The sequence below is a fragment of the Mastigoproctus giganteus genome, chromosome 3 (genome assembly GCF_048544385.1).
Source record: "Mastigoproctus giganteus isolate SK-2022 chromosome 3, ASM4854438v1, whole genome shotgun sequence".
NCBI lineage: Eukaryota > Metazoa > Arthropoda > Arachnida > Uropygi > Thelyphonidae > Mastigoproctus > Mastigoproctus giganteus.
In genome coordinates, this window is record NC_143577.1 from 120,026,877 (window position 1) to 120,044,148 (window position 17,272).

At 38.1% G+C, this 17,272-nt stretch overlaps 1 protein-coding gene across 1 annotated transcript in view; it reads right to left on the bottom strand.

The window, feature by feature from the left end:
* Window positions 1-17,272, bottom strand: part of Ocrl (Oculocerebrorenal syndrome of Lowe) — a 529,958-nt gene that overhangs the window by 261,712 nt on the left and 250,974 nt on the right. The window contains exon 15 of the mRNA XM_090369405.1: window positions 7,439-7,548. Within this exon, the coding sequence (XP_090225531.1) occupies window positions 7,439-7,548 (110 nt within the window). The remainder of the gene's footprint in view (window positions 1-7,438; window positions 7,549-17,272) is intronic.

The window sequence follows — 17,272 nt, forward strand, 5'->3', positions numbered from 1 at the left end:
GGAGATTCCAAATTACCAAGTCTCCGACAGGGAATATCAGAATGGACATATGCACAAGTACCACCATTGAGGCAAAAGGAATCATACAGTGAATAATTTGGGCAACTGAGATGAGCAGTAGTTGAATCAACCACTAACTGAGATTCTGTCAGAAAAAGTACATGGGGTTTGGCTGACTGCAAGTGGAAATGATCATTGTTGAGATTAGAACTGAGACCATGTATATATTTGTGAAATGAACTAAGAAGTGTTTCGGAGGTTTAGATCTTTTCACAGATAATCTTACTCTATTAGTTGGACAATTCATGGTGTATTCAATAGTGAGAAAAAGTATGGGGTACATGCTGTATGAAGTAATGTAATTTTTGGATATTGTGTACACTTGGTAAGTCGTAGCCTGGTGGGAAGGAGCAGCAGTGCGTAGCACACGCTTCTTGATTAGACCGGGGTTCGAGCCCGTCACCACCAAATACGGAGGATGTGGAAAGGTCTAAGTGATGACCACCGCATATTCACGGAGCAATATGGCCTTAGTTGCTAATGCTCCTAAAAACCAAAAAAAAAAAAAAAAAAAAAAAACACTTGGTAAGAATATACCCAGATCCTTGACATTAACGTGACTTGGCAATGCCACCCCCCCCCCCAACGTACACACTACTTGGACTCCCTCCAGTCACTATCTGGCAGAGTAGAGGTAGCAAGATTATACACTAGCTGATCTGGAGGCCTACTAGAGGGTTACTAATAGGTTTGGTCTGGTGTACTACTGGCCAGCCTGCGAACACCATTTTATAGCCGTACCCTCGAAATTATAAGGAAGATTGGATCTCGCCATTATGTCCATCATAACCTCAAAAGTCATCAATCATACTGCATGATGGAAGAGATGGGGACCGGAACTTTTCTTTAGAGACTAAAAATGGGTTCACCACTTCAAGCCTCCAATAAGCAAAGTGGTGATATTGCACCGGTTGATGAGAGTCATCTATCACCTAGTATCGCCTGGTAATACAGAGGAGCAGCATTCCTCTAAGTGGTGTGGGCGCCACACCTCAACCCCTGTACACGTTGATTCACACCTGGGTGGTCACCTACAGTGTACTTGCGCACGGGGGGGGGGGTTATACCCAGTATTACTAACAGTCCCACCATTATGAAGCTGCAAGCAGAGGATTTGGCTGTGACAGACCGTCCTGACTTCACCGAAATTGGGTCCACTTGACTTGAGTGTCACCCGAATATCAGTTCCATCAGCGTTCTAGGTAGCAAGTAAAGCTTGTCTGGCATATCTCAGAAAATGTCTGTGGCAACCTCAAGAGCAGTGTGGACTAATGTTATCAGTGGAGTTGTATTTATTAATGATATTGATGAAGATTAAAAAAGAAAAAAGAGAAACTGCAGCCATGATCAATCCACTGCAGGATGGAGGCCTCCTCAACGATTCACACTGAGGGAATGGGCCATAATCTGCCACACTAGTTCAGTGTGGGTTGACAGATCTACTGTATTTAGATGTCAGGGCTTGAACCCCGGCCTACTACACTCCCACTCCTGACCACTTGGCTACGGAGGCCTTGATGAAGGTATATCAGGCTTAATGTCTAAGTTTGCAGATGATATGAAGGTTGGCAGAGTGGTTAATGACAGTATTGAAGATATGCTACTACAACGAGTTCTAAAAAAATTAGGCAGTTGGGCTAGGAAATGGCAACTGAGGTTGAATATTGACAAATGCAAAGTATTGCATATGGGTAGCAATAATCGTGGATTAACGTACCAACTGTGTGGTACATTAATCCCAGATTAATGTACCACATTGGTACATTAATCCTAAGGCCAAGGGGTAATAGTGTAGTCAGATATGAAGTTCTTTGAGCAGTGCAAACAGGCAGCCAAGGCAGCATGTAGGGTTTTGTCTAAGATATACAGCAAGTCCCCGACTTACGTAAACCAGAGTTATAAATAAGCAACCAATAACGACGAACACAGCACACACAAATTGCACAAGTGAGATACCAAGTGAGTAACAAGTTTATGAAGCTTAAAAAATAGGAATGAATAGAAGATTCTGAAACTTTTATTTATATTTTTTCTCTTTATATGACTGAAGATTTCAGTGAAAGGGGACACACATTCACCATAACAATGTAAAAAACCCACAGAATTCTAGCCATCAGTATTATTGAAAATGCAATAAGATCTGAGTTTACTACCCATTTATAACAGATTGCACTGACAGAAAAGCTCAATAAACCAGAAACTGCAAATTTTTTTTTATTGTTTTATGGTAGTGACCTCCATAAATATGCTTTAGAAAAATATCACAAAGGCATTCAAAAATTGATTCTTATAACCAAACACAGCAATAAAAAGTGTTAGAGTTGTTGGAGTGGGGTTTTTTAGGAGCATCAGCGACTAAGGCCATATTGCTCCATTTATAATGTCTGTAAATTGCACGTGTTTTGTAGTTCCTTTTTTGTTTCTTGGACGAAAAACCCGAGTTACCAGGATAATAAACAGTGAAAGTGTAGTGCCATTTTAATGGTTTGGATTGGTTTTTTGAAATTTGATTCTATAAGGTGGCTGATTCTAGTGATCATGTTAACCTGCTCCCAGGGGTGAGCTGTGAATATTTTAACAATGGGCTTGCAGTTTTTCGGACTTTCTACCGAGTAAATTTGATCGGTCATGGAAGTGACGCCATCCACGGCTTCCACTAGAGGTGCTTCCCACGCTCGCACTACCAGTTGTGTGATTAGAGCATGTGATGCATTTTTTGTGATCAGTATGATATCTCGAGTGAGGAGCTGATTTCGGGGGGGGGGTGTAGACAATGCGGCTTATTACTCCCTTAACCATGCGTATAAGGGAATGTGTAAAATGTTCCTAGGTCTATCTAAAAAAAACGATTATATAAACTATGTTGAAGTTAAAAAGATCACAAATGGGTGCACATACATCTACTTATACACTAATGCAAAGAACACTTGTATATGTATCTGAGTTACATTAGTTCCTAAGGATTCCCTCAAACTTGCCTTGGGTCTCTGCTTTCAGCATCTCTACAAAGCCAGTCATGTATGTTGTGTTGATTTGTGTGCTTAGTGACACGGTTTGTATAACCAGCCTGCAAAAGTCACCTGGAAATCTGCTGGCTGGCTCCTGTCCTTGCCATGTTCAGAATGTTCAGACCTTCTGAGCAATATTAAAACATGGACCTCTTACCTAAGACCTGGGGTCGCAGTGGGAAGCATACAATAAAGGAAAGGAGGTGGAGAAGAGAGGGAGGGTAAACTAATAAAAAAATGCATCAGGTGAAAAATTAAAGGAAGGACTTAGAAAAAGCATTTAATGCTATTAGTGGAGGTGGGGGGGATAGTGTTAATGGATAATATAAGGGATATCTCTTATCAGGGAAGGATTGCAGGGTAAGCACTAAAGCAGGCATTGTACTCCATGGGTGCTGTTTAACAGCATCACACGGCCTGTTTAACAGTCTGCAATGCAGATAGCAGTAGTGTAATACTGCTTGCTGTATGCCATTTGAATGACTAGGATTCTCAACTATACCACTTTTTTTTTTTTTTTGGTAGTTGTTGGTGCATCAGCTTCTGTGGCCATAATGCACCTCCCAAGGTTTTTGCAGTACTTTGATCCAAGCCCGAGGGGGGGGGGGATTCGAACCCGCGACCTTTGGGTTGCCAGGCAGGCACTTTACCCACCCGGCAAGCCCGGTCGGCAACTATACCACTGGGAATATCTTATGATAGTATTAGTAATGACCATATGGTGCAAGGAAGCCAAAGGCTTATGATGCAACAGCCAAAAAAAAAAAAAAAGTAAAATAATAATAATACAGTAGAGCATTAAAAATCTGAATGAGCCAACATTTATTTTTTGTGTTCGTGCCATAAAATAATTATAATAAGAGCTGATTATTGTGATCATGTTTGGAAATTGAATTTTGATGCTATTACATGACAATTCTAATAAGCGAAAATCAGAGGAACATTATCCACACACTATAAAAATGAAGATATAAAGCATAAATTTATACCTTTTTTTTCCCAATTAACAAAATTAAATGATATGTGAAAATCGGAAGAATATTATCTACAGGTTAGAAAAATAAAAATAAATGTGCGCTTATATATATACCTTAATTAATATCATCCAGTGCTAACTAAACAAAATTTCGTAATCTGTTATTCAACACACTTTGTAATCTGATATCTGTCTACAGACATTTTTTTGGGGGGGGGGGTGTTGTAAAATCTAAAACAGTAAAAAAAAAGAGAACGCTGCACACAGAAATTGCAACCAACACAACACGATGTGCACAAGTGAGAAACCAAGTAAAAAGATTCTGAACAGAGTTTTTACAGAATTTTATTTTACCATACTGTAGTTTTCTTCATCTTTTAAAAGGAAGCAGAAATTTTTAACAAATGAATCGAAGATTGAGATTTTAATTTTTCAAGGTTGAAAAGTCAATCATAACAGACATTAAAAACAACAAGGAAAAAATTTTAATGTTCACATTGAAACTTGATTCAAATGGTGCAAAAAAAAACCATGAGAATAGCTAATGACCCCCTTGAAGATGCTGTTTATTACAGAGCTCAATGTCTTATTTTTAGGAGCAGTCTCCATACTTGAACACAGTATTCCATGTGTGGTCTAACAATAGCCTTACACAGTGGGATTATGATGTTCTTATCTCTACTAGAAAATGTTCGAAAAAATCAATAGGACACCATGGGCCTTGTAACCAGTCTAAAATACTAGGAGAACCTCACGTCTGACCATAGCTCTCAAGTTCCTTTCCTTCACTACTGCCTTTAGTTTAACTCCACCAAGCGTATAAGTTATTTTTGGGTTGCTGTTCTCCAGGGGGGGGGGGAGAGAGAGAGAGAGAGAGAGAGAGAGAGAGAGAGAGAGAGAGAGAGAGAGAGAGAGAGAGAGAGAGAGAGAGAGAGAGAGAGAGAGAGAAGAATGATGATATCCAGAAATCACCAAGAAAGAGAAGAATGATGATATCCAGCTCAGGACCCTGGGTGTACCACAGGAAGAACTAACTTTACTTGCTGAGAAACTTGCATTTTGCTGAATTAAAGCATAGCTGCCACTTTTCTGACCATCCCTGAAATCTATCTAGGTCACTCTGAAGAAGTTCTGCTTGGTGGTGATCATTAACTACTCTACGAATCTTTACATCATCTGCAAATTTAGGCATTGTGCCATCTATCCCTTCATCGATGTCAATGTTCAAGAAAAGCAGCAAGTAACCGTGTGACCACAGCTTAGAAAAGGCATATGTTCTGCCAACCACAACCATAGTGGGGGAGATAGCCAGGTCTGGTCTGATATTATTATTTATTATTATTATTATTAGCTATATGGTGCAAGGAAGCCTGAGGCTTATGCTGCACCAGCCAAAAAAAAAAAAAAAAAAAAAAAAAATTTCTGAATTTTCTGATGAGAGAGAGAGAACAAGAGTCAGAAGTAGAAGGGGATCACCAAGAAAGAGAAGAATCATGATATCCAGCTCAGGACCTTGGGTGTGCCACAGAAAAAACTAACTTTACTTCATGGGAAACTTAGTTCACTTTAGTTGGGGTTTCCCCCCCCCCCCCCTAATTCAAGTGATAGCATGCATAGGAGAGGAGAGGGACTGATTATTTCTGCATAAAAAAGTTAATATATGTTAATAGTTCAGAGTATTTTGGTTAGTTAGTATGAAACTAGAATAACTTAAGGAGAAACATTGACTAACCTGGCTGATATTTTACTTCACTTGCCCATGCCAGCCCTGACAAATTAAGTTGCATCCAAGGCAAATCAAAAGAGCTGTGATGGAACTAACATGTAAGTAGGCACGACAGTGCCCAATGCACTATGGAAGCAAGAGGTGCACATGAGTATCAGTAAGAACATCATCCAAGTGCACATAAGCTGAGCGCAGATATTGTCAGTCATCCTAAAAGCAAATCCAGAAAGGTGACCATCAGGAGAGGAGGTGGAGAGTAGCACCACAGGACAAAATTCAAAATGGCTATGCATATATTCTTTGTTGGTAAATTCCTTCACTCCACATGGTGCAGAACCATTATGGAAGGAAGGGAATTGACTAGAGAAAAGAAGAGTTAAAACATGGGGGAATCAGTCATGACAAGGAACAGCAAGATCTTAAAAAAATAATAATAAAAAAAAATATTGGCAGTAAACTGTGTAAGTGGTTACTGCCAAAATGAGTAAAGATACAAGTTGCATCAGTTGGATGTTGTGGTGGCAGTGGCACCAGTATTATTTTCATTATTCTGACAAGCATTTGAAACACACACACTGAATATATATTTTTTTTTTCAATAAATTTTTCTTCCTGGTCAGTAGCAGCAAATATACCAGTTGAATTTTTAGTTGTTACATGTATACTGCATATGGGGAGAGGGGCAGGCGTACAGAACATGAGACCAAGTCTCAAGTTCCTTTCAGTGATGTCACTGATGCCTACATCAGTCAATTTTGCTTTGAAGGAAGCACAGCTTCTCAACAAGAATGTGACATAAGTACAATACTGGAACAACTTCCTGATACTGGGATTTACATTGGGAAAATTAGTTTTGAAAAATTACAAAAAAGTGAATGCAAAAATTTCACAATTTTTTATTCTTTTTTTTTTTTTAATTTATTTTGCAAAACTAGTAAAATTTTGCAAAAAATACATAATCTGTGTAATCCCAGCATTAATCTCCTTCTGACTTCATATTTTAATCTTAATTAGATTTTAAAAAAATTTAAGAATTACAGAATATTATAATAGAATAAAAAAAAAAAATTATTTATTTTTGAACGATATAATTAAATACCATTTTAAGAACCAATACCGCAACATAGGTAAAAAGGCCTACATGCTCTAGATTCATTATTCTATATTGTTTGTTATGTAGCACAGAGTGGAGCGGAAAGTAAAATAAAATGAAGTTGTAGTTAAAAAAAATTAAGAAAAGAAAGAAAGAAAAATAGATAATCAGTAAACCTAGTTTAATCATTAACATTAAACCTATTTTAAATACAACTCTTTATTTTATTTCACTTTCTGTTCTGCTCTGTGCTACATAATAGAGAATACAGCAAGTATTCTCAGATTTAGTAAAATTCTGTAAAGGTAATTAACAGAACTACTGTACATGAAATAATCAGATGTATGAATTTGTATTTGGAAGAATTCTAGAAACTACAAAATTCACGTAAATGAAATTTGCATTTGTTTCTGGGCCTTTGTTCAATTATCCCTCAATGAATGGTTGACTCTTGTAGTTGCACCAAATAAAACAATCACATGATTCTGCATATGAAAAATAGTGTTTAAAAAAAAAAAATCTATTTAAAACTATTGTCAACAGACTTTTAATTAACATACAGTTTAAAGGCTCACCTTGAATCCCAATTATTGGTCCCAGGGTCATACTTGTATGTTGGCAAGAAATTAACTGATCCCTCAGTAAACCCAACAAAGACTTTTTTTGCATTACGTTGCAAAGTTAGCTATAAAAGAAACAGAGATTTTTCATATCTAATGTAAAATCACCTTGACATTTTTCTTTACTGTGGAACAAGATTTATATAAATTAAATCAATTAAGAAGGGTTGGAACCACAGCAATGGGTGGATTTACTAATTTATTAACAGGTGAGGGAATCTATTTTCACTTGTATTCCTTGACTCTATTAGCAATACAAGCAAAGATTTGAAAATACAATTTATTTTCTTTGAAAATAAATTGCGAATTATATTAATTTTAAATAAACTTTATATAACTTTATTAATTTTTAATGTATTTCATGCAATGCAATGGAAATGAAAAACTGAAGAATAAAGTTGTTTTCTTTTCCCCCTAACTGAATAATTACAACAAACTATTTTATTAACTCTCCCACAAAATTAAGAAAAATTATAATTTTAATGCACTTATTTTTTGTGAAAATAAAAAAGATGGGAAAAATTGAGTGTGCTTCAAAAAAAAAAAAAAAAAAGAGAGAAACCCTACAATACTGAATTTAGTATGATAGCAAGACAGTGAAAAGTGCGAAATCTAAAAGATAGATTCTCCTTCCTAAATCTCTAAAGTTGGCAGCTGTGTATTTGGATGCAAAGCTTGAAAATACTACATGCACGCATTAGCATTAGTAGAGGCATATGATGCATGAAAGCAAGCTTATACAGCATCAGCAAAAAAAAAAAAAAAAAAAAAACCATACAATTCACTCCAAATGTTTGTCTAGTTCTGGCTTGAATTTATTTAAGCTATCAACTTCTACAATGACAGATGGCAGTTTGTTCCAGCAATCAACCACAGGCTGGCTAAAAGTAAATTTCTGTACATCTATTCTACAACTGTCTTTCCTCAATTTGAATTTATGTCTCTTCAAACTATCAATCTGGGCAAGAGGAAGAATCCCATCAACATTGAGGGTCCTCAAATCCTACAAGGCCATATACACCTCAATCAGATCACCTCACAGGTGCATAGTCTCCAGACACTGTAATTTGCAGAACTTGAGCCTTTCTTAAGAGTAACCCTTTGTTCCATTCACTAATCTTGTTACCCTTCTCTGTACTCGTTTCAGCAGCTCTACATCCTTCTTAAAATGAGGCCTCCAGACCTGTATACAGTACTCAAGGTGTGGCCTGACCACTGCATTATACAAGGGAATAATCACCTCCTTATCCCTGCTAATAAAATTCCTGTATATCATTGACAAGACACCACGAGCTACTCTTGCAGACCATCTGCACTGCTCAGAAAATTTCATACCTGACTGCAAAATTACCCCCAGGTTCTTTTCATTCTCTACCTCCCTGAGCGTAGTACAACACAGTTGATATGTTATTCTGGGGGTTACTTTTACCCATATGCAGTACTTTACAATTGTCAATGTTAAACTTCAGTTGCCACCTCTCAGCTCATCTGCTCAGCTTTTCTAGATCCTGTTGCAGTAACATACTATCATTAACACCCTGCCAACCTTCGTATTGTCTGCAAATTTAGACATCAAGCCCAATATACCTTCATCAATATCATTATTAAATATGGAAAACAACAATAGACCCAACACTAAACCCTGAGGGACTCCACTAATAACATTAGTCCAGGAAGAGCAGTGTCATTGATTACCACTCTCTGTCTTCTTCCGCTCAACCATCCTTTTATCCATTGTAGCAACTAGCCCGTAATGACATACTGCTCGAACTTGCACAATAGTCTTATAGGTGCTTGTTTGTTTGTTTTGTTATTTGGAGCATTAGCAACTAAGGCCACATTGCTCCGGGATATGCGGTGGTCATTCCCTGACCTTTCCGCATCCTCCGTGTTTGGTGGTGACGGGCTCGAACCCCGGTCTAATCAAGAAGCGTGTGCTACGCACTGCTACTCCTTCCCACCTGGCTACAGAGGCGCCTTCTTATAGGTGCAACAGTATCAAAAACTTTCCTAAAATCCAAGTATATGATATCAAAATTATATTTTGCATCCAGTTCCTTTGTGACCAAATCATAGTATCCAATCAAATTGATTAGACAAGGCTTCTCCTTAACAAATCTATGCTGTGTCTGAACTATAATTCATGTCTTGTCTAGATAATCCTGCAGTGCTTCTTTAACCAGTGCCTCCATTAATTTCCCCGGAACAGAAGTTAAACAAACAGGTTTGTTTTTATTTCCCTTTGTGAATTGGGGTCACATTTGCACATCTCCAGTCCATGGGTACCTCCCGAGTCCAGGGAAGCTCTCATAATTATGGCTAAGGGTTTGCTTACTTCCTTTGCCGCCTCCTTTAATATTACCGGATAGATTCCATCCACTCCGGGTGCTTTCTTATGTTTATCTTCAACAATTTCTCCTCCAATTTCCTCTCAGTTATTACAAAATCATCTAGCTCACTGCCAGAGTTTAGTTCACATCTGGCGTTCCCCTCCCTGAATAACTCATGTGTCAACGTAGATGAAAAATATTCATTTAGTTTGTTAGTTACATGAGCAGGATCATCAACAGTTGTACCATCAATATCAAGTGAACCAATCTGATTCATCCCCTTCCTTCTAAAGTTTACATAAATAAAGAACTCTTTGCTGTTTTTCTTTGCATCCTTTGCCAAAGATTTCTCGTAATCTGCCTTTGCCTGCCTAACCTCCTTTGTAACTTGGTTACAGACCAGCTTATATCTATCATAGGCATCTGTGTCACATGTTAATTTATATATTGACGTAAACTTCTCTTATTATTTTACAAATATGTATCCCATTTATTTTTTTCTTTGCCATGCATCTCATTAGTTCATCTAACATCCATTTAGGCATAAACATTGAACAATATTTCTTTGTGAGCATGAAAAGCTTAGTAGCTTTCAAGATTAATTCAGTGAATGCTGTTTCCCATTTAGAATTTGCTGTTGATAACATCATCAGTTGGTTCCACTGCATAGAATTTAAAAACTGTCGCAGACCACTGTAGTCACTTTTATGAAAGCAAAAACCCTTCTCTTTACCCCTAATGGTAGTTACCTCTTTGAGTAAATCCCACATCAGCCCACTCTGATCATTGCCACCTAGTGGTTCCCTTATCTGTATATTCTTAATATAACTATAATCTAAGGGCAATAAAGGCCCAATATATCCTATGTTTTAATCAAATTTAAAAATTACAAAAGTGTTACCAGTTGTTCGTCATACTCATCAGAGTCATTAAGTCTATAGCACACTCCTACTCTCAATTTTGCTTTCCTAGTGCTTATGTCACACCATATATATATATAAATAACTATGCACATACTAATAAATAACTATAACTAAGTTATGTTATAAATAATATCATCTTCAATTTCTTCACTACAAACTCCATGAGAGTATTTCAATAAATTGATCTGTGTCAACAAGATCTCGCAATAATTTAAATGACAAGAGCTGCTGTCTTCTCATCTAAAAAACTACCTGTCTAAATTTTATAAAAGCTTTATAATTTGTAATACTCTGAACAAGCAACTGAAACTCCCATTTGCTGGATTGTCCGATTTGGTTCATTAACTCATTTCTCACATCATCAGATAATATATGATGAAGTATAATATAATGGTTACTCAAAAAGCTTCTACTCGTTAAAAAAGAAACAAGCTTAATTGATTTGTGTTTTTTTTTTACCTCAATATTTAACCTGTTCAGTTCAATACACATCTACTTTGAAGGCAGAGAGGATAAACCTGAAAAAAATACAATATTCTGGTTTCTGAAAAAGTCATTTACAGCTTCTGAATTCGTAATCACTTAAAAATCAATGCACGTGCAAATGTTTCTTCAGATTTTTGAAAAGACTCACTGGAGGTCAGATCTAGACTGTAGAGCAGGTGATTATTTCTTGCAATTTGAGTAGTAATTGCTTAAAGTGACTAGTGTATTGAGGAGTGGGCATTGTTATGAAGCAAGACACCTCATATCAATTTTTCCCTCTTCTCTATTCCATCCTGATAGGTGGAACAGGACCAGGGTATGTCTGCCAGGGGCAAAGGTTGATGACGTTGTAGAGCGGATATCATCTTTTAAGGGCACAAAAGGTGATATAGTTGTACACGTTGGCACTAATGATATTAAGAGTAGGAGACCGGCGGAATAACTTAACAAGTACAGGTCACTGTTGAAAAAAGTCGTGAATTTGAAAGTGTCTGCAATTCTGCCCAGACACGATAGGAGGGAGTATATGATGACAGCCTTGTTGATCAATTTGGCCCTGGAGAGACTGTGCAAGGCTCAAGGGGTAGAATTTTTCTCTGGTCTGTGCTTGTTAACAGGAGACTGCTTCTACAGGGATGGGATACACTTAAATAGAAAGGGTAAAAGAATATTTGATGATGCTATCGAGGCAGTGTTAGGTGAATCGGAAAACTGCTAGATTGGGGCGATACATGGACTAATAGATTAACAGTAGCCACTGGCAGAGGTGAAAGTGATTCTTGCACTGCTTCTATTGGAATGAGCAGAAGCCTGAAAAACAAGATGCAGGATATTTCAGAGACTGCTGGGAGTCATTGCGGTACAAGTAAACACATAAGTTGTGTTAGAGTAGCTAAGATAGGAACAGGTGCATGTACACTTGTGTGTACACCAATGCTAGGAGTTTGGTAAATAAATTTGATGAATTTGTGGTGTTGGTCAAAACATCAAAGGCAGATATTGTTTGGATATGAGAGACGTGGTGTCACACAGATATAAGAATTGCAGAATGGAAATTTGGGGAGTACAATGTTTAAAGGAAGGACAGACAGGATAGAAAGGGAGGAGGGGTTATACTTTTAGTTAAGAAACATAAAACCCAAGGAGGTACAGCAAGTCGACATCGCTGGACAGTGCAGTGTCAAGTCACTTTGGTGTGACATAAGCACTGGGAAATCAAAATTGAAAGTAGGAGTATGTTATAGACCTAATGACTCTGATGAGTATAATAAAATACTGTACAGGGAAATAGAGTGGGCCAGTAAATCAGAGAGTCTTATAATGGGGGATTTTAATTTTCCGGACATTGATTGGAATTTGTGGGTTGGTCACTCATACACTAGTAAGGCTTTTGTGGATTTATTAGATGATTGTTTTCTACATCAGCATGTTTTGGGTTGTTTGGTTTTTAGGAGCATTAGCAAATTAAGGCCACATTGCTCCGGGGATATGCAGTGGTCATTCCCTAACCTTTCCGCATCCTCCGTATTTGGTGGTCATGGGCTTGAACCCCGGTCTTAATCAAGAAGCGTGTGCTACGCACTGCTGCTCCTGCCCACCTGGCTATGGAGGCAACCAGCATGTTTGGGAGGCAACTAGAAGGAGTAATACTCTTGATCTGATTATCAGTAGTAATTTTTCATACATTAAGAATCTGCAGATAAAGGAACCACTAGGTGGCACTGATCACAGTGTGCTTAAGAGAGATTTACTCAAAGAGGTAACTACCATCAAGGGTAAAGGGAAGGATTTTTGCTTTCGTAAAGGCGACTACGGAGGTCAGAGACAGTATTTAAATTCTATACAGTGGGACCAACTGATGATGTTACCAACAGTAAATTCAAAATGGGAAGCAATCAAAGAATTAATCTTGGAAGCTACAAGGCTTTACATAATGAGACATGACAGAGAACAAAAATACATGGGATACATATAAATTAATGGGTAACATTATTATTATTATTATTAGCAGCCATATGGTGCAAGGAAGCCTGAGGCCTATGCTGCACCAGCCTAAAAAAATTCCCAAGTCACCCTCAGAGGGAGAGAGAAGTAGAAAGGAATCACCAAGAAAGAGAAGAATGGTGATATCCAGCTCAGGACCCTGGTGTGCCAAGCCCATACTCACCAGATATGAGCTCCTGGGGTAAATGGAAGCCCATGATAGATATAAGCTGTTCTGTAAACAAGTCACAAAGGAGGCTAGGCAGGCAAAGGCAGATTATGAGAAATCTTTGGCAAAGGATGCAAAGAAAAACAGCAAAGAGTTCTTTACTTATGTAAACTATAGAAGGAAGAGGATGAATCAGATTGGTGCACTGGATATTGATAGTTCAACTGTTGATGATCTTGTCAGGTGGCTAACAAACTAAATGAGTATTTTGACTCTACATTCACACATGAGGAGTTATTCAGGGAGGTGAAGGCAAGAGGTGAACTAAACACTGGCAGTGATCTAGATGATTTTGTAATAACTGAGTGGAAAGTGGGGGGAAAAATTGTTGAAGATAAACATAAGAAAGGCACCTGGGGTAGATGAGATCTATCCAATTATATTAAAGGAGGCAGCAAAGCAAGTAAGCAAATCCATGTGTGGACAGGTTTTGCAGCTCCCGCAAACAAAAATTTTTTAATTATACTTAGCCGGTTTATTGACTTAATTATTAGATTAAATTATTTTCTATAAGTAGCTTATAGACCTAGTCAAGCTCCGTGGATTATTTTGAATTTAGATAGCGCAATTTGGAAAGTAAATAATACCTCGTGACCTTAGATTAACCGATCGTAACTTGCTGCCATTGCAATTAGATACAACGTGTGCTAGCGTACGGTTTAACGGAAAACTAGATATCGAGTACAGTAGTATTAATTAATCTTTAAAATTTATTAATCTTACTAAATTTCATTGTCAATTGAATTGTACTTTTTTAACTAAATAAATATAGCAACCTAGTTATTACAAACGTAACATCAAAAATTAATACATATAAGTTGACAGGGGATAAGAAAGTCATATAACGTAACTCGCAGATAATATTCGATACTGAAATACATATATATATACATATATATTAGTATATATATACTAATAGAGCAAGCTTATCTGCGAAAAGATCTAAACCTCCCAAGGACTTCCTAATTCATTTCACAAACATATGTGGTCTCAATTCTAATCTCAACGATGTCCATTTCCACTTGCAGTCTGCCAAACCTCATGTACTTTTTCTGACAGAATCTCAGTTATCGGTTGATTCAACTACTGCTCATCTCAGATGCCCAAATTATTCGCTGTATGATTCCTTTCACCACAAAGGTGGTACTTGTGCATATGTGAGTTCTGATATTCCCTGTCAGAGACTTGGCAATTTGGAATCTCCTCTCTTTGATCTTCTCTGGCTTAAAATCTCTCTACCTCATTGTGTCAAATTCATCTGTTGTCTCTACCGTTCTCCCAACTCAACTAATCACTTGGAGCTCTTTGACTTCCTCTCGTTGCAACTTGACTTTCTCCAGTCCAACTCTCCTAACAGTGAGGTAATTTTCCTTGGTGATTTTAATGTTCACAACCCCAGCTGGCTTCCGTTTTCTAGTCAAACCGACCCAGCAGGTCGAGATGCTGAGGCTTTTGCAATTACTAATGACCTAGCACAGATTGTTCATTTACCTACAAGAATACCGGACAATCCTAATCATACAGCCAATACACTTGATCTTTTTCTCACACACAACCCTTCTAAGTACACGGTCGAAGTGAGAGCTCCTTTAGGCACTTCAGATCACAACATGGTGATTGTCTCTTCTCCAATGGAACCTTTATCTCAAGGCTATTCCCAACCTCGTGTTGTTTGGCATTACAAGAATGCAAAATGGGATGACCTGCGAGACTTCTTTTCTTCTTTTCCTTGGTCGGATTACTGTTTCAAAAGTTCTGATGTCAAAGTTTGCTCAGATTGTGTCAGTGAAATTATTCTTGCAGGAATGGAATCCTTTATCCCACACTCCACTTTAAAATCTTGTCCTTTATCTAAACCTTGGTTTTCCAATAAATGTGCTAAGGCTGTCCAAGAGGAGAATGTTGCATATCGTAATTGGCTTGTTTCTAATTCTTCAGTTTAATTTTCTGCCTACGCCAAAGCTCGCAACAATTGTAAAGCAGTTATTAATCAGTCCAAACTAGAGTTTGAACTGGCTAAGAGTAGAAAACTTGCTTCTTGCCCTAATGGTAGCCGGGCATTCTGGCCTCTTGCCAAAGCTATTGGCCGCAACTTTTGCCCATCTCTGCTCCCACCTCTGTCCAAACCAGATGGTTCTGTTGTCACTTCAGCAAAGGATAAAGCTGACCAGCTAGCATCCCATTTTTCTTCCAGCTCAAGTATTAATGATCTTGATAAAACACCTCCCACCATTCCCAACACACTCCATTCAATGGCTCCTGTGGTCTTCCGTCAAAAGGATATCAGAAGGATTTTGATGAATCTCGATGCTAAGAAAGCTCCAGGTCCTGATTGTATTTCTCCACTTGTTCTCAAAACCTGTGCTCCTGAACTTACTCCTATTCTTTGCCGCCTTTTTTACTTTCTTATTCTAAAGGTGTTTTTCCTTCTGCTTGGAAATTTGCTCATATCCAGCCAGTTCCTAAAAAGGGTGACAAATCCCTCCCATCCAATTATTGTCCCATTGCAATTACTTCTACTCTTTCTAAAGTAATGGAGAAATCAATTAACCGCCAACTCTTAAACTACCTAGAAACCTTCCGTCTGATCAACGATCACCAGTATGGATTCCGTCAGTGTCGATCCACTGGTGATATTCTGGCTTATGTTAACCATTTATGGACTAATTCAATGGAAAGGTTCGGTGAAACACAAGTAGTTGCTCTTGACATCTCAAAGGCTTTTGATCGTGTTTGGCATAAAGGTCTTCTAAACAAGCTTCCATCTTATGGTTTGCCAACTGTTTTTAGTAATTGGTTATCCAGTTTTCTCTCTGATCGCTCACTGAGGGTGATGGTTGATGGCTCTCTGTCTTCTGACTTCTCCACTAATGCCGGTGTCCCCCAAGGTTCAGTTCTTTCCCCCACTCTTTTCCTCTTGTATATCAATGACCTTCTTCCATTGACTGGAAATCCTATCCATAGTTTTGCCGATGATAGCACATTGCATTCAACTTTCCATTTTGAGAAACCTTGTTCTGCTCAATCAGCTTCAAGTTCTCGAAAATCTGCTACCAATTCCTTAAATGCCGATCTTCAGGTAATTGTCCAGTGGGGCAAAGACAACTTAGTTGATTTCAATCCTTCTAAAACTCAGTCTTGTCTTATATCTCGCAAAAAGGATTCTTCTGCTCCTATGCTTATCTTTAGTGACACTCCAATTTCTAGGCAAAAGGATATATCTCTTTTGGGGATTACCCTGACTTCTAATCTCTCTTTGCACAAGCACATTACAAATATTGCTTCCTCTGCATCTAAAAAACTTGGTTTTCTCTTTCGCTCTCGGCGATACTTTTCTTCCAAACAGCTGCTCACTCTGTATAAATCGCAAATCCGCCCTGCCATGGAATATTGTTCCCACATCTGGGGTGGTGCCCCCAAAACCTCTCTCAGGCTTCTTGATTCCATTCAGAAGAGGGCAGTTAGGTTAATTAATGATTCATCTCTAACAGAGTCTCTCCACTCGCTGTCTCATAGACGCACTGTTTCTGCTGCATGCCTCTTCTACAGATACTTCCATGGGCACTGTTCTTCTGAATTAGCATTAGCATTAGCATTAGTAGAGGCATTTGATGCAAGAAAGCAAGCTTATGCAGCATCAGCCAAAAAAAAAAAAAAAAAAAAGTAACATAAATAAATAAAAATAACCACTTCCACTTCACCCCTCTGTTCGTTCGAAATACCTGTCCAGCTGAGCCTTAAACTTATTTAGGCTATCAACTTCCACGACAAGGGATGGAAGTCTGTTCCACCCACCAACCACCCGCTGGCTAAAGGCAAATTTCCGCACATCTATCCT